The sequence below is a fragment of the Varroa destructor genome, unplaced genomic scaffold, assembly GCF_002443255.2.
Source record: "Varroa destructor unplaced genomic scaffold, Vdes_3.0 BEIS01000006.1, whole genome shotgun sequence".
NCBI classification, from domain to species: domain Eukaryota; kingdom Metazoa; phylum Arthropoda; class Arachnida; order Mesostigmata; family Varroidae; genus Varroa; species Varroa destructor.
The window spans coordinates 12,544,453-12,567,459 of NW_019211459.1; the positions used below are offsets into that span (position 1 = coordinate 12,544,453).

The 23,007-nt window shown below is 43.9% G+C and overlaps 1 protein-coding gene and 1 long non-coding RNA gene across 5 annotated transcripts in view; one reads left to right on the forward strand and one right to left on the reverse strand.

Annotated features, from left to right (window-relative positions):
- Positions 1 to 23,007, reverse strand: part of dally (division abnormally delayed protein) — a 68,914-nt gene that overhangs the window by 4,810 nt on the left and 41,097 nt on the right. For all 3 annotated transcript variants that reach the window (XM_022810954.2, XM_022810953.2, XM_022810952.2), the window contains one exon: positions 61 to 458. In XM_022810954.2, coding sequence (XP_022666689.1) covers positions 61 to 458 — 398 coding nt within the window. The remainder of the gene's footprint in view (positions 1 to 60; positions 459 to 23,007) is intronic.
- LOC147754872 (uncharacterized) overlaps positions 2,895 to 23,007 on the forward strand; it is a 49,574-nt gene continuing 29,461 nt past the window's right edge. The window contains exons 1-2 of one of the 2 annotated variants that reach the window (XR_015330133.1): positions 2,895 to 3,420; positions 16,223 to 16,333. This is a non-coding gene — a long non-coding RNA (uncharacterized LOC147754872). The remainder of the gene's footprint in view (positions 3,421 to 16,222; positions 16,334 to 23,007) is intronic. The other variant, XR_015330135.1, reaches the window with a different exon arrangement.

Below are 23,007 nucleotides of genomic sequence, written 5' to 3' on the forward strand. Positions count from 1 at the left end.
CTAAATTCAGGCGTAAGTTAAAAAAGGCACTGATGGCTTTAGCTTCAGAAGCAAACCTACCTTTGACATATACTGTGTGGATTTCATGAGTAGATGGGCTGCCTGGAAGCTTTTCGAGAAGTAGGCGCTTAATCGCTGCGGGCCGTCACCGAACGGCTGAATAGATGAGCTTTGCTTACGAAGGCAATCCGAGTATTCGTCACTGAAGCTGCGCAATCGAGGGTTTGCTAACTGATGAAACACCGAAATAAACAGTTCGGAGAACAACTGCTGGACGGCAGATCCAATATGGAGCTTGGACAGCTTCTCACCAGTTTTGGCCGGCGGATCGATAAGATATAACCGCAGCTTTTGGTAGAACAGATCAACAGAGTCGTTATGTCGGAAAAACTTCAGATCCGTGTGTAGTGCGTACAAAGTATGTTCTCTGGAGTCATCCAGTGCCTTTGAATAGGCTTCTGCAAAAGGCACATAATAGATTCAGGATATGCACTTTGATGTAAGTTATGAAGCGAAAAAACACTTTAATTAATAAATAAAAAAATTAAATACTTTATAACAGCTTATTAGAATAACGTGTTCAACCAGCCGCACTATCGTATCACGTTGTGAGAGATATACAGACAAATCTAAGCAATCATTTATATATAGATTGTTTATTATTGTAGGTAATAACATGTAGTTAATTGAAATAGATGGGTGCTTATTTGTGCTTGAAGACTCTTTTTTGCTTGAACATGAGCCTACAGTTTTCCTATCGAGCTAGAAACCAAGCAAGGCCAACTCGTCGTTAGAAAGGCCTCTCCGTCTCAGCGTCCTCGATCGAATACGTATATCGCAGCAGTAGCACGATGATAGCAATTTTCGTTGAATTCCTATTACTACAAGTAAAATAATCGTCACTGACTGAATTCGGCGACATCCTGTCAGCCTTCTATGAGACTGAGCATTTTCTCTTCATTTTCGACTTGCCACTATCTCACACGAACGTGTAGTTGCCTGTAGCAGTGTTCCGCGACGTCGTCAACCCATCAACAAAATCATTATCGATACTATCGAAAATGTCCCACAGAACCCCTCAATGCACATACTGTTCATTTGATTACATTCTGACTATGGCGATGCAGGCTATAGCTTCGTTTAAGGCTTCTTGTTCGCAGAGTGGCGACAATCAGTTCTAGTAAATTCAGCAAACAACATACTTGCCTGCTCGGGATTTTTGTTTATAGCCCAAAATAGTATTACTAATAGCAACAACAATATAATAAAATGTTTCCGAAAATCGGTTCTACTTCTATGTCTTGAGTAAAAACATCCATATGCAGCTCTAAATTCGTTACGGCTGCCAAAAACGTGAGTATACCGTTACGACTGACTAGCGCATACAGGTTAAACTAAGCCTTATTGTTATATCCATTACTAGCGCATTTATTTCATTTCTTTCATCTTAATACTCTAGTAGCGGACCCACGCAATGTAAATCTAACAATGTATTCTCAGCTGAAAGCCGATTTGTTAGACACAATTAAAATCGACTGTTTGCAAATGTTGAAATATTCTAGTAACTGATACAAGCGAAAGCGTGCGAGAGCGCAAATATTACGTGTGTTACGTCGATGAAGTAAGGTCTTGTTTTTTCAAATAACTACTTAATCCCTTCACAAAGCAAAATCTTTACAAGCCTTGCCTTCTAGAAGTCATTGGGCTTGTTTGGTACTTAGGTGTACATTTGTGTGATCGACTAGAAGTCTGATTCGCAATAAATTTCTAGTCAAGAAGCAGCGGGCTGACTAACTAACAATATACGAGTCGGCGTGGTAGTTGGAGTTTTAACATTTCAAGAAGACACAGTTAAACGCTAAGTAAATGTTTACATAATATACGTATACTTAGTAAAATAAATTTTTGTATTAACAATCCGCTATTGGTTATTGATGTGGGTTGCGACGCCTACGAAAATAGAAACGCGCGTCCACTATTTGTTTCAAGCTGAAAGTGTCGAATGTTTCCTCGATACGAAGTTTGGCATAAACTGAGAAGCTTTGCAGAGGCTAGACACGCTTATTTCTAGCAGAAACGACTGTGTGAAATACACGAAAAGTGATGAAGAGAAAAGTGCGGATAATCCGAAATACGACTGATAATCCGAAAAATAGATAAATTAAAAAATACCATAGTTGTGATAACACAACTTACTGATAAATATATGTGAAAAAAACAAGTATGGAGTAGAGAAGCGTGGAAAAAGTATCGCATCAAGAATGAAATAAGAGGAACTGAGATTTCGGTGGGACGCGACCGTAGTGGCAGAGCAGTTAACTACAGCCTGCCATTAACGATGATAGAACGAACCTGATAGTTAACTTGACAAACATGCCGCCGACAGGCTTAGCGGCAAGCCAAATCAATTAAGGCTTGCTCAAATCCACCAGGGTTCTTCGCGGCAGCTCATAGAAGCGCAATAGTCCACTACTTCGAAGCTTTGCCTATATGTAAGTGCTAACCGAAAAGCCAGTTGGCAAAGTTGAGGGCTTTCGAAGGATTCATACAACTGTGTCGACAAACGACACTCACCAAAGCACAAAAAAATGATCGCTCCCACACTGCATAGGTCCCGCACCGTACATTCGCTTTCTCTCAAAAGCTTCCGCCCTTCGACCCAAAGCGTCTCTGCTTGCTATTTCTGCTTAAATCATTCACTTTTAAATGAACCAGCCAAACTTCTCTTCTTCGTCTGATCTTCGTCATTCCTCATCGGTGCTAGTGGACTTCGTAGTACTGGTGTTCATTCGTTCTATGACTCCAACAATCTTTAAGACTCCGTCTTTGCTTGAGGCGCGCCGTTGGCACAAAGACGCCGTGGCGTCAGCACCCAGGCCGGTAGACATCAAATACGCCATTTGGGAGGATGATAAAGCAGCAAAGTACGCTTGTTTTCGTTACTCCCATCTTTACTGTACAACATGACATTACATTACGTCAGAAGCCCAGTTGGTGGCTTCGTCCCCGAGTCATAACATGCTGCAACACTATGTCTGGTTGTCTGCCAGTAAGTGCGTGTGCGTGCCCAACTCGTCTCCGAGAGGCAAATAGCAATAGCAGCGCGGAACGAGTGGCCAACCCATTCCGTGGAGAGCGCTCGTTGTGCCGTCCTGTCATGAAATGGGCATTTGCAGACGAAAAGATATGTACCAACGTATCACCAGCTAAAACAGCGTGACAGCAACAACGACAACAATGTTGAGTGGTATTTATTTTTCCTTACTTATTTATCTGCCTACCTGCTTTCGTCTAAGGTTCAGCTGGAATTGCCGCCGCGCCGTTTTATTCATTGTAGACGCAGAGCAAACGAAAGAAAGAAAGATACACATAGGACATTGTAAGTCGTTCGGTGATTATTGTCCTTGTCGACGGAACACGGTAAATACCTGCCTTACTTACAACACAGTTACAGCGTCCGCACGTTTTTATTGGCAGCAGTGATGGCCAACTTTATTGTCAGGTTATCTCGCGCATTCTCTCCCGCTTTCTCTCACTTCCTCTTTGTCTCTCCCTCCCTCCCTCCCTCGTTGTACTTTTGCCGCGTCACAAATTTCGAGGATTCGCCAGTTTCGCGCAGGGCGCTGCGGTGTCCTGATACGAACAATGCGCCTAACGAGAAAGGCGAAAGCGGGATTTGCCGATCGGCCAGCCATAGAATCGTGAGACTCGCATAGAACTGAACAGAATATCGTAATAGTGGAATTGTGTTCTTAGGAAAATTCCTACAAAATTTAGACGAGTATCTTTATGGTTATTGAAAAGGACGTTAAAAAGGTATTGAGCTTTTAGCGCTTCTTCATTACATCATTGGTCGAAATGAGATCTGCATTCACGTTCGGCCGAAAACCTGGCTAATCCCTATGAGTCACAAGTGTGGCCCTGGTAGGCTATCATTTTCTTATCGACATGATATCGTGTTGTAGTAGTCAGCCTCGTCATCACGACGCTAAAATGGTAGTTATGCGAACCGCGAGTAGTTTATACGCAGCGGTTCAGCGTTGTTCTCCGCCCGGTCCTCGACACACCCAATACCAACCAGTACAGCAAAAAGTTCTCAGACCACTAAAATTAAGCGAGTGCAAGTAAAGTATCTTAAATCTGCACGCTCAAAGAGCCTGTAATCAATACGTGCAGTCGGCGAACATTGCCATCGCCACGTTGCGCTAGAACCAACATCAGTTCGTCGTATTGCCACTAACATGTGTCGGAAAACGCGCAGATTTTTGTGTACGTAGCTGACGTTTTCTATCCGTCTCTCGTACCCTTGCCAATCTTTGCACTATAACACCCTACACAATAAACAGAGACGTACCTAAAGGCTGTTTGTTAGTTATTGATAAATTGTCCTAGCTGTCCTTAGAGCTCATGTCAGCGAATCAGTAAGAGAAAAAAATACTGCTCCAGTAAAAAGAATGAGTTTATAATACAGAGTACCAGATATACAAGCGTACGATAGGCTAGCTTCTACGACGACACATTCGCAATTTGTTAGACGAACCAATGACGAGAATCATTTGTAAGTAAATAAACGAAAAAGCATTTGTAGGCGTAGCTCATGTGAACCCTCAAAACAGGCGTTGTACAAGCAAGAGAGCAATAAAACAAACGGAATGCACTGACGACAACAGCAACAGTCCATAGCTATTGCATCGCTTCTACAGGCGCTTTGACTTCTTGCGAGCTTCATGATTTCGGAACGAATTGGTGGCCTAATGATGATAAATTATAACAATAATACATAAAACGTGTCATCACTACCCAGAACAAATAAATACTAAATAATGCAGCATCTCCGACGCGACCATTAATACATATGGCCACCGCTACTAGAACTAAGCTCTTTAGCTCCCCATAGTTCCTTAGTTAAAGACAACGGACAGATGCGTCTTTCATTTTATTGACTAGAGGCGTTGTTCCGTCGATTGTTTCACCCACATCTGGACGTAACTGTCGGTTCTCTGAGCAGAGTCTACCTCCAACGAGCTCGTTTAATAAGTAGAGTGAACCGGACGATAACTGCAATGAATCGCCTCCAGTGGACATACGTTCTTTTTACACGGAAAGATAAAAAAAGATTGGTATAACTCAGCAACAGCGTTTAAGGGCATCTACTGCAATGTATAATGCATTTACTATAAAAACAACGCGTCCGTGGCGATAGATTGCGAGTCGAATGAGTTTGTGGGTCTCTTTCGTGCTTTACGTTTGCTGGTGAGGTTGTTAGCCGTTACTTCAGGCGGCATTAATAGGCGAACGCAAATGCCACAAATAGGCCGTAACAAAACAGCGAGAGGGTCGGTCGTTAAAGTAATACTCTTCCTGAATGAGATTCCAGGGAGTTGAGCTCGTTCTTGGGAGCTAAATGGAACTAAGTCGTCGCCGCTGTCATCTTCACCGGTATACCTTCACCGTGATACTTCGAGGCGATGATTAACCATCGGCTGCACGCTTGTCTGTAATTGTTATAGGCCTGTGTTGGATCAATGTTCGCATAGCGCTTGTCCTTTTCGAAAAAAGTTTCAACTTTCCGATTTACTAGCTAGAGTATGGAGCGTCGCAGGCGTCTTGTGGAAACGGAATCCGTACTGGAACCGTTGGTCACGTACGAGATCAAGCGTTTGGAAATTGCAGTTTTGAGCCGTTACCGGCGTGCCTAGGCAGTGATATTATCTCAGGTGAAAAAAGAAAACTTGTTCGATATATTGAGAGAAAACAAATCATTTGTTATTATAATAAGTATATGCGCAACATAATCGGTAAGACTTTGCCATCAAACATTGTGACGAAATAGTAAGCCTAATTGATCGAGAATGCTGGAAGAGTGACACCAAGGGTAGTTGCAGACAAATTCGTATATTCGGTGCTTGATTTGTTACTCGTCTTAACTAGAAAATGAAACAATAGGTTTGACGATATTAATAACCGCCATGTAGAGAACGTCATAATCCAGAAGCTGTTGCGATCATTACTAGCACACCTATGATGGCCTTCCATGAACTTAATAATCCTGTAAATAGCAATCGCCCCATAACGTCGCACGCGATAACGCTCATTGTTTCACTCTAACTTACGAACATTATCACAATACACGAAGCATGTAATGAATGTTAACGATCTGGCTATAATATGAGACAAAAGCGTGCAGCACGCCATATACGTTTATAATATTCTACATACGTACACATAGCAGCCGCCTATTATCGACGACTATGACTGACACTGTTGCTAACAAAAACACGTTGAGTAATGGCGTCATCGTCAGGTCTGAAGCGGAATATTGCGTCTGATAGTACACTCGTCGTATATATTCGAAGTGTCTCCGTACAGAGGGCCCAGGAAGATCGTATCGCACATTGCGTATACATATAGAGAAAGTTATTCGTATATATACATACTCTAGTGTTCGGTACATTTCGCTAGATGCTAGCCAGAAGACTGTTTAATTACGTATGAACTGACTATCAAATACAGACTAAGATACCGCGTAGTTCTCCAACTTCTGGTCAATATCACAACAGAATCAGGTCTCGGCAACGATGTAGAGTTTTATACAGCTTCAACGATCTGCGATAGTAACAACAAAGTGTTGCTGCCACAATCGCGGTCGTCTTTAAGGCCAGGGATCGCCTCAAATCGCCAAAGGCCCTATCGAACGGACCGCTGGTGAGTGCATCCGGTCAGAAATCCATGAAGAAAAGATTTTAAGATTGATAGAAGCACACTGACCAAATGCATACGACCTGTGATGCAGAGCCAAACGGTTGTTGGCCTAATACGTATCAGCGGCAGCCACAGTGACTGAGAACGCGATACCTGCTAACATCTGATTCAGCCAAGGCACCGTTTGATATGTTGGTGATGATAATGGGGATGTGAGTAGATTCCGTTAGTTGATGCTCACACTGTCTAGCGACAAAAACACGTCAAGTAATCACAAGAGACACTTACTGTGAATGAACTATCCGGCCACCTACTTTTTCTATCCGTGCGACACTGGTAACGGTCTGTAAAGTGGAGACCGTGTGATTGACCATCAAGTTAAAATCAAATAAAGTGCGACCCCGACCGCGACCTATTCGATGGCTTAAAATAATGGTAAGGCAGGTACAACAGCTGCATCATAGCATGCCGTTCCTGTTGCTGCTGAGGCACAGATCAGTTATCGCTCGAGGCGCATTCCTGCGGGCAACGTTTCCTAATTATATATAAAGTAGCCCGCCCTATCGATAGGCAGTCAGATGGTCAATCGGATAAGGGCCAGGTCCAAGAGACACAAGAGGGTGGCTTATCCGCGAGCAAATTCCGTTGTCACTTAGATTTCAAGCTAGGTCCCAACGATTCGGATCAACAGCGGCTTTGCTTGGTGTGCTTATCTATCTCATCTTGAGCTTTGAATCGATGATATCAGAATAGGCAAACAATCACCGTGCTTTCATCAATAAAACGAGGAACTACGCGAGCAGGGAGTGATGATAATTAGAAACGATATGGTAAAAAATGACGACCTGGGGTGCGTCGTAGCCTTCCGGCTCTGTGGTTCTTTAAAGTTCATTACTAGGAAAAGCCATGAGGTGCGCGCCCGGCCTCGTAGCCGCACAGACTTCACCACCGAAATCAGGCCGCTGTGAACAGCTCGATGTAATCCTTCTCCACTGACACACAGTGTATTACTGTTTCGGGAAACGTTTTGAGCATATTCGTACTGCTTGCTAATAAACTTGCTTGTCTGATACGTTGGGGAGTTTGAACAACTAGTAATCAATCGCTCGTTTTTGCGGAACCTAATTATTGCTGTCAATCTTTTGCAATTTTACCCAACGGCCCCTGCAAAATTTTCTAAGGTTGATTTTTTAAAATCTATGACCGGCTCGAATGACCCAGCCCCTCATGTGGGTCTTCTATTTTTCGACCCATAATAACAGCGCGTTTTTCATCATCATCATCATCATCATCTCATTGTCCATTGATGGCAAAATTTTGTCCAGTTTTATAATAACATCAACAAGAACATTTCTCGCCTGCTTGATTTCTTCGCCTAATCTTGCGTTCATATTCAGGATCTTCTTGCTTTTTTCTGTCTGTCAGCAAATCCTTTATTATGTCCCTTGAAACCGATGGGACCACACGTAATCAGCACCACAAGCAAATTATCACAAGGATTCAGGTATCACCGCAAAATTATGAAGATTTTCCGTAGTTTTCCGCTACCGTTGTTTCTTGTGAGCCAGCAGCCCTATCAACAGTCCGTTTTCGGTCACAGTGATCTTCAGCAGCGGATTTCAGCGATGCGGATAGCTGAAGCACGGCCAGCGACAACGACAGTATCAGCATCTAAAATTTCAGTTCCTATTTCGCTCGCTGGGTTTTGTGCTAACGAACAAATCGGCGGTTGGTAATCAGCAACGAAGAACAGTTTCTGCCACATTTCTGACTGCTCCGATCGCTGTTTCGAGACGGCCGTGGACGACGTGAGCTTTTTGTCGCTGACGGATGTCCATTCTCAGCCTCTTTTCAGCAGTCGCTACACTCGCCTGCCGTGATTTGCTTCGTACATGCACTCGCTGGCTGGCTGGCTATGATGATATTATCTTTATGTTTGTCTCGTTCGTCTTTCGGAGCTGTCATCGCCGCAACAGCAACCGTTGCTATCGCAAAAATGATGATGAGGATGACAATCAACATCATAACCATCATCACCAAGCTGGTAATGTTGTGGAAGAGTCCCCTTTGACCAAGGGACTTACGTGTGGCTTTCCCGCCACGCCCGTATGCTTTGCCAATTCACCATAGCCTCAATGTATTTTCCCTACATCTAATAAAATTTTAATCTACACTGCACCGACGTAGTACAGCCCAAGCATGCTTTTTATATGTGCAGTGGCATGATGGACTAACGAAATACCGCCGCTCGTACCTGCCGCCATAGGCAAACTTCATTGTGCGGTATAGCCGTATCACTTGTTTTGTTAGATAAACAGATAATGCAGAAACAGAAAAACGCGGTATTTATCTAGTGTTGTTGGCGCAATTAAACATTCTGAATGCGTTAATCTCGAGCGCTTCTGTTTTTGCCAGGGAACGGCACATTGTAGCTACTTTTATTACCAAGCCGACACAAGTCGCATGTTTCTATAGCCAGTCTAACCGTAGCACGGTATAGTAATACATAGTCGCGTATTGTCCATTCTGCGTTAAGGGCAAGCCGGTGACGGCTGACCCATAGCAACTGTCCAGCGGCTTGAGTATATAGTGGTTCGGTTCGTATAGATAATCCCGTTGCCCTCACGGTACCCGCGATAAATGTACTTGAGAAGCGTTCTGGAACTAGCGCTATATAATCTACCAAGGGCAAATGACAAGCCAGAAAACAAACGACAAACAAAAAGCCATATGGCGAAAAGGTGAAATAGGCTCAGGCTAACAGTCGATGCGACATACTATGAACGAATCATAGTCGAGCCTTCGGGTAGAGCATTGTAACATATTTATTCATTATATTATAGTTGTTAGAGATGATGCTGTAGCCGGCCTGAATTACCGTAATTCGAAGAACGGACGTAACCGTTCGTTTGTTGACTTTATCCGCCACAGATGTTTGCTGACATAGAACCAGTGAAAATGCATAAGAATCATTTTTTTAGTTGCAAAGAACTGAGTTAGATCGATTGTGCCAATACACCGTATAGTTTTTTAGGAACGCCAACATAGGCAGCATTGGCATGTGCCGACATCCGTCGAGAAAAGACCACAGTGCCTTGGTCATGCTACCATCTAGCCGCTAAACGGTGCGCGAATATAAGCGAGCGCGCCATCCTTCCGATGTCTCTCTTGCCAGCCCTCCCTCCTTCCGTCCTGATTCTCTCATCTCATTGTCCGTCATTTATTAGCAGAGAGCGACAATACAGTTCAGTCATCAATATCCTATTGTATCGCTGTGTATCATAACCGCTGCTTTTCGCTGCGACGCCGCAGATCGGTCAAACAATGTGTGTGTCTGTGTGTGTGTGTGGGGGGGGGGGGTGGAAATGCTCACAACACTGGAGATTACCGCCAGAATATTTATAGCAATAACAACGATAACAGCAGAGATGGCACGAACCCCTTAACAATCGTACGTATGCTACTTGCCCCACAGTACACTGCAATAATGACATAAATAACAAGAGCAAAATTACAAGTTCAACTTTGTTCTCCTTGGTTCTGACCGCTGATAACGCAAAAACCAGGAGCAAAGATTAAAGAAATATAACTAGAATAGATCGAAATGCAACACCTTGGAGTTCGACAGGAGAAGCTGCGCCATCTTAATGGTTATCTTATCTTACGAGAAAGAAGACTAACACGTTCGCGTGTATACTGATAGAGTTTCGCGTTTCGTCGCCCACAGTTACTGAGACCACACCCGCACTTATAAAGGACCGAAAGAATCAATTAACTGATAGTTAATTAGGCAGGTCGAAAATGCGTTAGTCACAGTTATAACAATACTCTGTGTATATCCTTTATGAATACCAAACGTTGCTTTTACAGATAAGCCAATGGTACCGGGAAAGTTGATCGATGCATAGTCTGATTTACAAACAAGCTTTATTTCGAGCTTCATGATCGGTACAGCCGTTATAGTTTCCGTTAGACGGGTAGCGTCGAGCACGAAACGCAGTATGTCTATGCCAGGGTTCGAACCTAGATCGTAACGTGTCTCTAAGATTAACAGGAAAACATGTTACCCGCTATGCTATCACCGACACCCCTCAGCAGCGGTCTAATGACTGCGAAGACTTAATTACACTGTTTTATCTTGGATGATTATAATCACCATCAGTTCTATGTGAAAACGCCGAAATTTGCTGCACTTAGATAAATATCTGTACATATTTATGAATCGTTTCGTAATAAAGCATTGTTTGCTTGGCATGCTACAGGAGCTTTAAGGGTCCAACGATTCAAACGCAGTACTGCACATTCCTACGGTTCTCTTAACTGTCTCAATATGACGTGCTACGTCAGATTGTCGAGCATCTGACACTGGGAAACCAGAGTCGATTCCCTCCTCAGAGGTGTGCTTTTCTCAAACGAGTGTTTCATTACTTTTTTTTACCCTTTCAGTATCAAACATATTGTCTACAAGGGCGACGAGTAAGACAGCGATAACAGACAAGACACAGGTCTCCGTGGACAGCCCAAGCACGTACGTCATTAATCTAGTAGGGGCATTTACTTTGCTTTTCCCGAGACAATGTTGGCAGCAGTGTCACGGTCGTTAGTAAAGCATGGACGGCCCGAAAAGATGACGAAAACTCACTTAGCGATATCTGCCATCGGCCATGTGGGGCGGATGTTGGTAAGATATTGGCTTCAGATCTGTTTCGGCGGCCGGCATAAAGAGACGACATTTTTGGACACGAAATGCCTACATACTCGTGTAAGTGTGAACCAGAATAAATAGGCCTCAAAAGGATACCTTCGTCCGTTTGTGCCCGAATTTTTAACCCTGTCCCTGTATTTGGGAACAGGCATCAAATCGGCAGGCACCACTTGTCGGACACTGTGCGAACGGTGTGTATAGAACAACAGGCATAAGCAAGTTTTAGAAACTGCCTCTCGACAGAGATTCACTAGAGTATTATTCTGTCAGCATTAGTTTACGTATCGTTATGGGCGCTCAAATAGCACACTGGGTTCTGTGCGATAATCCGGTTTATTGTGGTTCGGTGCCTCTGAATCATAAATGCATTGTATGTAGCTGTAAAATCTGTTCAGCTTTTGGATCGGCTATAGCAATCATCGAGATACGACTGCAAATGGCAAACGATTGATTGAGATCAATTGCTTATGCTTGTCAGCAATAGGATTGTCCTCTGACGCCTCGACGCCCGAGGCCGCTCTTCTGCCAACGAGGCTATCTAACTAACAGGGTTCAAATGCCTAGCCATAATGAACACATCTGTCCAGCTGAACAATTACCAATGATGCTCCTATTACAAAATTCAGCGTCGACGGTGAAACTCTGCCTAACCCCGTTGCGTAGGGCATAACCTCGTTTGATGGCCGGTGCAACGATGACACGTTCGTGAGCCATCATTCTGTGGGCGATTCAATGCATAGAGCTGAGACTGAACGCGTCGTTCACTTTCCTAGGAAGTCGGAGGATATCTAATTAGTAACTAGTGCGCGTCTAGAGAGCGGGTCTATTGTGAATCTCTAGGTAACTTATACGTATGCGTATTTGATTCTTGCTATACATCGCTTTCGTAAGAATGATCTGCGCTAGCTTAATGACCAGCAGGGTCCAGTAAGGATCGTATAGCGTTACGGCACAACCCATTATATTTGAGTATCTACTGTAGTATTTTCTGTACTGCTGCAATAGTTGCCAAAGAGATGACGGTCGGTTGACTTCTATAGAAAAAACTATTACCAAAGCAAGGAAATTGTAAAGATGACGAAAAGCAAGCTTTTTTTTGTAGTAAAACTATGTTTATCTTTTGCTCTTATGCGCCAGTTGCTTTGCAGCTACAGTGGTAGAAAAGATACTAATAAAAACATCGAAAGTGACGACGCCTTCTTTCCTACAGACAGCCTATGTCCTAGGGCTTGTTGCACATGCATGGAAGCTCCTATGGCACATCGGACACCTTCAGACGTCGTCTGAAGGTCACTAGAATTTGGTCGTTCCTTTACAGAACGCTGTTCCGCACTTCCACACTGTAACAAGCAGGCAAAGCAGTTCCATTGAGCCCAGGCAACAAACATAGCAGCTGCCCCAAGTGTGCACTGGTGGAGGATCAGGCTGCCAATGACATCACTAGCAAAGGACCTATGTACAGGTCTGCACTAATCGGCCAACTGGCATGTCGTCTTCTAAACGGCACAAAAGCAAAGGATACTGACAGCTTTACCATGCTTACCAATTCAGTACTGTTATTTATTTTAGACCTGGACGCAAGTGGTTTACAAGATGTAACATTACTGCTCACATTTCGGCAGAACATTATTTAAAAAGTGTGAGGGTTTATTTTCGACAGGGTGAAACGATGAAGGCAAGCATTGAACTCGAACGAAAGAAGAAGCTTCACTGTTAAAGAGCTTGCATTTCATTCGTGTTTGCAGTTCATAAATATTACCAATAAGTTAAAGTTATATAAGCGGCATATTCGTATAGCCTGATCCAACCTGATCAGCCATAGGTTCAATTCTAGATAAGCAGTTTTAAGTAATGACTGTTTAATCTCGTTTGTCATTGCCTCGCACAGTTAACTTATTATTACCCGCAACGATGAGTACGTAACATTGAGGCAGCCGCGCTCAACAGCAACGTCTCGTTGAGCTACTAGGGACGGCGTAAATGAACAATCTCGCAGACAAACGAGGGCTTTTATTCGTAACCTCATCAACGACGTTCACTTGCTGAGTTCGTTAGACGACTGGAAGCTGTCCTAGAACAATATATAATTGTTCTAGCATTTGAAAATAGATCCACATAATGTTTACCATATTTTTTAAATAAAAAAAACCGAACGCTCTATAAATTAGCGCCATTTCCTCTTATCTATAATATTATAACAACGTTACAGCAAGTGAGACAAGGGTCAGGCCAATACTAGATTTAGTTATTGCCCAAGAACGATGATTCAAAATAGATGTCCATCGTCCGCGCCCTGTAGCCGATCCGTAATTCCGAGTAGCGTATAAGGGGCAAGGCGATCCTGCCAGTCCTACGATCGGATAGCAGCGGCAGTTAAATAAAAGCACGCGTCTATCATTCACTTTACGCAGGATAAAATTGTAGAAGTGGCTGCGGCCGCTACGACGTGTGCGGGCTTTAAATAAACCGATACCTCTCAACGTGTAGCCATCGACAGGCATAGTAATCTAAGCGCTTGTTGGTAACGTACGAAACAATTACAATAGATGCCAACATGTCGTGGTACGAAAGTTCACTAAATTCAAAGCTATACATGTGTAGCCTTGAATGTTGCACCGGTGCCGGCAGCGCCGAACGATCTCAGCTTAATCATATGTGAAATGTAACTAGTTGAGAGAAAACGTTCCGCTAGCCCCATACGCCATCGACCATCGAACACAGGCGACATCGATTTTACGCTAAACAGGCGGACAAAAATTAGCCTAAGGCCAGGGAGTTTATCGTTTCAAATTGAATAGATCCTCCACTTTGGAATAGTGCTAACGGAAGCAGCTCATATGGTGTTAATCCATCTAAAAGTGGTCGCCGTGTTTTCGGGTCGGCTCTCTATGTAACTATTATATCCTTCGTTTCAAATTATTCCCTTTTGGGTTCTGTTCTACGTTTAGCTCTATTCTGCTATACATTCACTACGCTTAAATTACTCTATATGCCACCCGCGCGCGAAATACCACATGTACCATATACTAGTTTTACTACATTTCAGCTGTGTTTCTGTGTCAGAGCAAAGAGCTAGCTGGCTGACTGCTGATCATTAAACTTGTCTGCTACTACATTAATAATTATAACGTACTTATAAGGGGAACGCCTTCTTTCGGGCTCAAGGACTTTTCTCGAGTCGAAGGGGTTCGATTGACACGTTATGCCAGCCCAGTCGTTAACCCATAGAAAAAAACAGCTAGCCTACGTAGCCCGTAGGGTAACCGATGCGTTTGAATGCCTATACGACAGCGGCAGCAGCATTCGATGTACTAAGAGGCAGTACGCCCGCTCGAGAACACCGCCCTAGGAAGCTCATCGAACGCTGAGTAACAGCATAGCAGCGTAATCTATATAAACGGCGGCCTGTTTCTACTAGGGCACCGCGTGGCCACACCAATTATTGTACCCAGAATAGAGCAATACACTGGCTGGGTAAATCATTTAAGTAAACTGTTGCACTTCGCTGGTATGCCCGTTTCGTTGGGCTCGGATAGCTACCTGGGCTGTCTACTGCATCTTTTTTTGGGTGGACGTATGGGCTAGTTAGTGCTTGACCTAACCTAAACTGTCCTTAAGAGCATCCGGTGCTGCCTAAGGAAACAAACTTGCTTCAGGGCATACTCAATGCACGATTATACTCTATTCACTAACAACTCGAGTGGTTAGAAGTACCAGCGGTTGGGCGTTCGCGAGCTGAATGCCCAAGAGGTGTGCCTTTGACCTTCTGATTTGCCTTTCTGTATCGCTGCTCTTTCACACATAAATTATGAAATCGGTAAATTCTGTAGGATGTGGTATACACACACCTTTTCCATTGTTGTCTTGTCGGCTTGTTTTTACCATCGAAATATTTATTTAGAGCGACTGCTGTCCCTCGTAGGGCATACACTAATTTGTTTGGCATTACATGTAAGCCTAACGCGAGCTGACTGGCCGGCGCGGGAAAGCTCACAGATGAAAATTTCGATTCGGAAGTGGTAGCGATAGTTGCACCTACAACAACTACTGACTACATCAGTTTATTTCCTAGGGGATGCTGAACGACCAGCAAGCAAATAAGGCCGTCTTTTTTTTTTAGTTATTATTAAGCATGGTATAAATGCTCAGGCACAGGAAACGTGTTTCGATAGTTGTATTGGTTTCGAGAGCTCGCAATTACCAATAGCCATAGGAACGGCACAGCAATGACAGCCGCGTCGCAGTCTTTTTTTGAGGTCGGTGCAGATCATGGCGTCGGTTATGACACATGTAAAGAGATGAAGCATGACCGGAGCCTCATAGAGAATCTATTTGAAAAAAGTTGTTCTTACTATATGTCGTTCGTAGAGCCGAACCCGTCTGACCGATGCTGCTGAGAAAAAAAACCTACTATAGTTAACCCGGTCAATACATACCATAATTTCGGATTTTTAAGACGTTCCAGAGAGATCCATTCCTAATAGAATATATGAAGCACTTCTCGTGGAAACCTAACGTGTTTTGCGCCAACTGACAAAAATCGTTAAGGTTCGCCTATCGGTGACGAGGCGGTGAGGCCAAAAAAAAAGCGAATCCTCTATTTAAAGATGGCCCAATATTTTTCAAATTGTATCTTATGAATGAGATAGGGCTGCGCAGTAACACCATAACACCTCAAAGCTCTAATAGAAAACCTATTAAGATCGTTTTTTATTGCGTTGCTGTACTATACTGTATATAGTTTGTCTTATTTAATTTTTTATTTACGTAAACTCTAAATACTACGTACTAAAATAATTACTTTTCCCATTGCAGCCACTGGACAATGCATGGGCTCGGCATCACAAGCAATTGCCGAGGGCAAGCATCGTTGAGAGATCTAGTCCTGTCAGAATTTGCAGGAACTTCATTGTTGACCACCACGTAGTAAGCACGCGATAATCTCCATTTTGTCGTAAGCCTGTTTACGTTGCGTTCAGCTAAACTCTAACTAGAGTGTCGATAGGTGGATTGAATAGGCGTTGCGGAGGCTGAGAATTGTAACCGAATTTAGAAGATCACCGTGGAAATCTACCGCTATTCTACGGCGCTCTTCTGGTTCGGCCAGTTGTAACTATCAGTCGATGGGTACGCGTTTCCACGCGGCTTTTTCTATTCCTTTTAAAATGGCCGTTCTATATGATCGTGTTCAATTACGTCTAGCGTGCTGCGATACGATGCAATTCGATGCGAGCTTCTGTCCCTCCTGCAGCGCGACCGTGCTGATCACTGTCCGGTACAATATTTTTCGAAATGACCAACAATTGAGCTAAGTTGGCCATTTTCCATAGCCCGTTGCCTGACTGGCCTGAGTTAAGCTTTGACTGGTACAAATAGTCAGTACTTAAGGCTTGGGCACTTGTCGTAAATACCAATTTGCAGTTAAAGAGTGAGCAAAAGATTTTTACGAACGAGCAGCAGCCTGTGATCTTGCCATGACGGATTGTGGCAGCAACTTTCACAATAGTTACAGCGCTAAAATCGTCACTTTGTGCAAAATCAACAACGCTAATAGTCAAACGACTCGTCGCGGCTAAACTGCTTGACCACCGGCTGATTGTAGTTTCATGATAAGGCTGTTCGTTACTGCCGGCAGGCGTACATACGGACAATAGTCTTATGGCGTCAGGATGAAGAGAACTAACAGACAAGAAAGTGCTCTGATAGAGAGCACGCGCACGCAAAAGACCCTAGGAAGCTTTCGATACTCAGCTGTTTAGAAGTAGAATCAGACGCACTGAGAGGTATTTGCCGTACTAACAATACCAGTTCAGGGAACGGCTGAGTTGCAGGGGCCCCGGATCTCGAGTGAGGTTTTCACAGGCAGGTAGACGGGCTCGAAAGTTGGGAAAGCTTCAAGCGGTCTCGCACGCCGACAGCAACACGGACAGACAGACATACAACCACAGAGGCAGCACATACAACCAGAAAACCGGGAAAAAAATATTTCGTATATGCACCATCTATGACTACTGGAAACAGCTGACCATTTGCGCTGGGCTTCAATCAGGGGACGCCGAAGAAGTTGAGTAATCCTAACACAAAGTTAGCAAACGACCGATACACCGGCCAGGCTACAAGCTCGTCTTCTCCTAGAATTCGCTGTCCCCGTGTACATCATATACGGTAATGTTAGCTACTGCACCATCAGCCGCGTCATCGGCGCAAAGAAAAATACACGCATGTTGACAGGGCCATCGCTTTACCTGCTAATCTTGCGGGCCGCAAAACACGGAGTACTTTGACGCTCTAACGCGAAAACAATGAACCGGTAATCATTACTACGTGATGATTCGCGTGTTGGCCGTTTTTTTTTTACTAACACAGCCACTAGCACCTGTATAAGTGCGTACCCCTTTTTTTTCTTACATATATGCTTGCCCAGAGGTTGAAGACGGTGACGAAGATAACGGCGGCCAACGAAGAGTTTTACTCTGATTCGGAGGGCGGAGGAGTCTAGTGCAGCCTAAGTATTGGCCAGCTTGGCGACAAAAGGGTCCGGACAAACCTTCGATATCTAGATAAACACACATTTACTGGAGAACAATGTGTAGGTTGTCTATAGTACGTACTCGCCTCTTCGGACGCAATGAGTCTGTTGCATGACTCATTTGGACACTCTCACTCGTACATTTCATCTATAAACAGTACTCAGAAGCAACAGTGAGGACCGACGACTGAATCGACACAACTGGGGTCTATTTACACTACTAGAAAGATGATTGCGGCACTGCTCTAGATACACACGACCAATGGTATGTATCTGAAAATCTATCGAGACTTGACATGGCAAGCGGGAAGCGGGAGTACCGTGGTGGCCGGGATCGTACCGCACTGTGTACACGTTTCAGTGCTTAGGTTCTGTACATTTGAGGACATATCTGTTTCTGTTATCGAAAGCAATAGTCTAACTTAAATGGTTGGCAACGCCACGGCAATAGGCCAGCTTGCGCCATACGAGGAAGGCCTGCTTCCATTTGATCATCAGAGGAAAATCTGAACGTGGCCATACCGTTGCGTCTGTTCGTCGTATGAGTATGATGACGCGTTCTGTCTGAATGTCTAAGCTAGCATACAATCCGGAAGCACTGCCCACGGTACGGAATCATTGCGCTGTCAAAGAGGCCGTCAAACCGAGAGATTTAGATTTAACTGGTTATAAAGTGAATTCGTTCGAGCTGACCCAGAGGGCAACGGGCCCAGACACCGCGTTGGTCTTCACGTATTTATCATGTATATACAATATGTATTGTGTCTAAAGACTCTAGCAGGTGCATACGCGTAGATAAGCAAACGTACGTGGTGCGCATCTACCTGAGACTTTGATTAGACCTGCCTTTCATAGAAACTATTCGTTTTCTAATAACAACCTTAGCGAGAAAAATCACTGACAACAAGTCATCGTATTAAACATGTGCGTCATAGTACGTTAAGCTGGCGGCCGATGGTTCTTTACGGTCGAATGCTGCCGATGCCGAGTCGCCGTCACCGTTAGCGTTTAACTCGAAATCGGTTTGAACGATGACTAGATTGATGAAAAATTTGCGTCTCACTTTATCGGAAGTAGCAGCAGGAGCAGAAGTACTATTCGGTATAATGCTTCGTATTTGGCCTCAGACGAATTTCGTCAGCGTCCGAATGGTATAAGATCGGTTATGGCGACGATTCCAGTGCATGCTATCGGTTTTTTCCTGGCCTGATTTTTCGTTAGTTCCGATCTAGCAAAGTTTAGACAAACGTGCAGTAGGTTACATTAGTAGCGTCGCTGAATATCTAGGAGTTCGTAAGTTCGTTCATGAGTGAACGGTACGGAGGTAGCATGGATTCATTTACTGAGCTCGCGGTCTATGTCCTTATGTGAAGGATTAATGTTGTGCCTTCTCCTGTTCACCAGTAAAAGAGGCTCTATTGTGACAATGACGGAGCGGATGCGAGTACTTGTTCTGTTACGTACGAAAAGTAGATGCAGCATTGGGCGACAAACGAATGCAGACATTTCGAGCAGCATATGGGGCGTGTCAACGCCAAGGACGGCTGGGGCCTATATGTGTTGAATACGCTTACGTCTGCAATATTTTGATACTTAAGCAGACACAGATTGTCATAGTTTTTGTACTATCCAATGCAGTTCATATTACTTTCGATAGGGATCATAGAATTTAACAGGCGATGACAGTGGATGTCTGAAAATATCATGCACTGGAGGTGAGTTTTCGATACGGCCCCATGTTTCTGTTCCGTCAGGCAGTCGTTGATTGTTCGCCTAATTTAGCACGAATATAATGTATCGTTTCATTGTTTATACACACAGAGTCATAAATCAACAATACATTAAGTAAAAAAACATTTGTCTTTGGTTGTACTTTGAATAGATGGTCAAGTAGAGACACACGTTAAACACAAACGATTTCAAAGGACCGTGGCATTAGTATTTAGCATATTACAATGTAGACTAGCATCAAGTGGGCTAGACGTATTTTACGTGTTAATTTTAGCCTCAAGCAATACTAAACGTTACCCATTCGTCTCCAGACTACATTTTTGACCCAATGTTGAACCGTCTTTAGCAAATGTATATCTAACTATTTATCTATATATGACACAACGCGTCTGTGCGAAAATCATCGTCTTTACGCTATCTTCGTCGTAGAGTCAGTTCCAACCCCCCGCTCATCCAGCTGGAAAAAATAGCATATGCTCTTTGTGTATCGAAAAAGGAGAGAGGGCTATTAGCACCACAGAGTACAGTATAACATAGAAGAAGGAAAATAGCAAACATTTAAATTACAAATTATTATCAGAAGGAGAATCTCCCTGCGTGATGAGAACTACCAGACGCGGCGGCTGTGCGCGATCTCGGTAAAATAAATGACTATGGCCGGACAGCTGGCGGACCGATTTTTATGAGTCCGTGCGCAACGGATAGAGGAATACGAAAATATGAACAAGATCCTACAACAGCGACGCGTCAACGGTACTAACGCTACGAGGCGAATAGAAACGTTGTAGCGTAAAGGCATGAAACTTGCAGAAATTCTAGCCACTGCTTTGCCCTGCAAACGCTAATGGTATACGAAAATAACCATAAATACTCACAAACGGCGAACAATTTCGAAGCGAACGCTAGAATTCGGAATACTGCGTCGTGTGGTCGCAATGTAGCGATACAAAAGAGGAGGTCAGCTTTGCCCTTAGTCTAGCCCGTAAAGTGATACAATGTTAGAAAACAATTTTGCAACCATTGATAAAGAGGAGAAGTTTTGCGGCTCTCAGTTCGATAGCAAGATGAGTAAGGAGGAAACGATGAACATATAGAGCGGGTAGGGTACCTGGCTTTTGTTTGCTTTATAACCAACACGGTTGTTTGGATTCAGCACGAGCTGAAACAGCGTTGATTGTGTTTCAAAATCATCACTTTCCGAATAAGAAGGGTAGATACCTTTTAGAAATAGCTGTGTATATTGGAGCAACGCTTCCACTGCTCTGCTTGCTATCACTATATAGAATTTCTAAACGATTACCTGTATGCAAAACAAGATTTTTTTTGTTTACTACGACTACGCGGCACGTTCCTTCAGACCGACAGCGTCGGATCTTTCCACAAAGCTTCTACATACGGCGCATCGCGCAATAAGCGAAGATAGTAACTCTGTACTATTCCTAGAATAGCAGTCACGGGCTGTTGATGGCAGTAGATCACAAATATATAAAAATGTCGATATCTAAATGAAAGTTCGACATTACTTGTCCTGCCAGGCTCTGCATACATATGAACGGCTCCACCCAAAAGCGACCTGACCTCGTCATCAAAGTGACAGCCGAGTTGGAACGTTCTGAAGCAGGCGTTCTGTCTTACTCGCAACTGACGGAAAGAAGACATTACTCTATAGAAATAAACTGCGATGAAATTTATAACGCCATTTTATAGAATCATATGAATCATAATAAAGGAATATCCTCTTAAGGGACTCAGAATTTAAAAATGCTTTTTACTCCAAAATATAGCAATGCTTGCCTAATATTGCAGACTTGAATAAAAACGCAAAAAAAGTAAAAGTATTATCTAAGTAATCGAGGTGTTACTCCAGAACTAGGAAAGGACATATCTATCGAGTCAAGTAGAAACGGCTAGATGACAATTAGAAGGGGTCCTAATTCAGCTATTCGCCTACTTATTTTTTAACCGTAAACCTATGTTTCTTATCTTTTCCACGACGTCTTAACCAGCTATAAACGAACTCCTCGTAAAATCCGACGAAGTTTCTTTGGTAACGCGGTAGATAAGAAAGAAGACGCTGCTGCCATGCGGCAGAAGCGTCGGCCCAGCAGAAATGCGCATATCGTTTCTGTAGAGACTAGAGGCGCTCAAGAGATCAGTGCAGCGCGCTGTCGTTATCAACAGCCCATGCGTTTGTTGCTCATTAAGTTCCGCGGAAAAACTGGCGCATCTTGGCGTTCAGGCCATTACGTTGCGTTTCAACCTAGCTTGCGATTTTCTAAGTTTTCGTTCGTCTTTGCATCCTTTTTCCTTCGATCGCATGCTTCTATTGTATTGACTTGCCGGCCCGTTTCGTATGTTTTCGTGTCACTGCAAGACTGAACAAAAGACAACACTCGATAGATGAATCGATGTACGTCCGAAGTGGCCGACTGTGTGCTTCGTGGAATCCACTTGGTGGGGTGCATTGTTGACGACGGGCTTTGACGATAGTTTAGATTGCTTTGAAGTGATGAAGCGAATGTATTCGTTCGTCCGTATTCGCAGCTATGCGCTCTCCGTACCTGTGGACCTGCACACAGCAGGTATGCACGTGCTACGAGCCGTGCCTATTGCTTTTTACAGTAAATATACAGTCCTAGGCATTAACGATGGCAGTCACTGCACCAGGCGAGGTCTTCTTCGACATCTCGCTTGGGCTGCCGCCATATATTGCCCGAGAGAGGATTCGATGTCTGGATAGTTTATGCTGGCATTATCTTTTCTCACCTTCCCACTTGACGGCCTGCGCCAACAACGCAGACCGGGATGAGAGGTACAACACAGCACCGCATCCCGCTCACCGGCGAAGATCTGCGTATGCGAAACACAGAGATGTTTCGATTTCGACTGCGGTCCAGCGGTAATTCAGTATGTTTCGCCAACCATCGTGGCGAAATCTACTGCAGCTAGAAGGTAGTCGCATGCACGTCCGTTTCACATTGCGTCAAACTCGTCGGGATACGATCGGACATAGACTGGCCTTCAACCGAGGACTGTACAACGACTGAAGGGCGTTCCGCACCCGCCCGATTTTTGCGGACCTGAGAAGTCCATACAGAAGACGCAGGCCGACCTTGCACGGATCTTCAGCTCCCATAGCAGTTAGGCTTCACTCTAGCTACAAGCACGTCACCCTTTCCTTCTACTATCCAGATAGTAGCCTTACTCACTAATGCCTCTTACTTGAAACACCACGCGACTGATGATTCATCATTTAGATCATTCACAATTACGAACCGCGATACATAGATGTGCCCGGGTTTATCAATGCCGTTAACCGAGTGAGAATAGCTTGTAAACG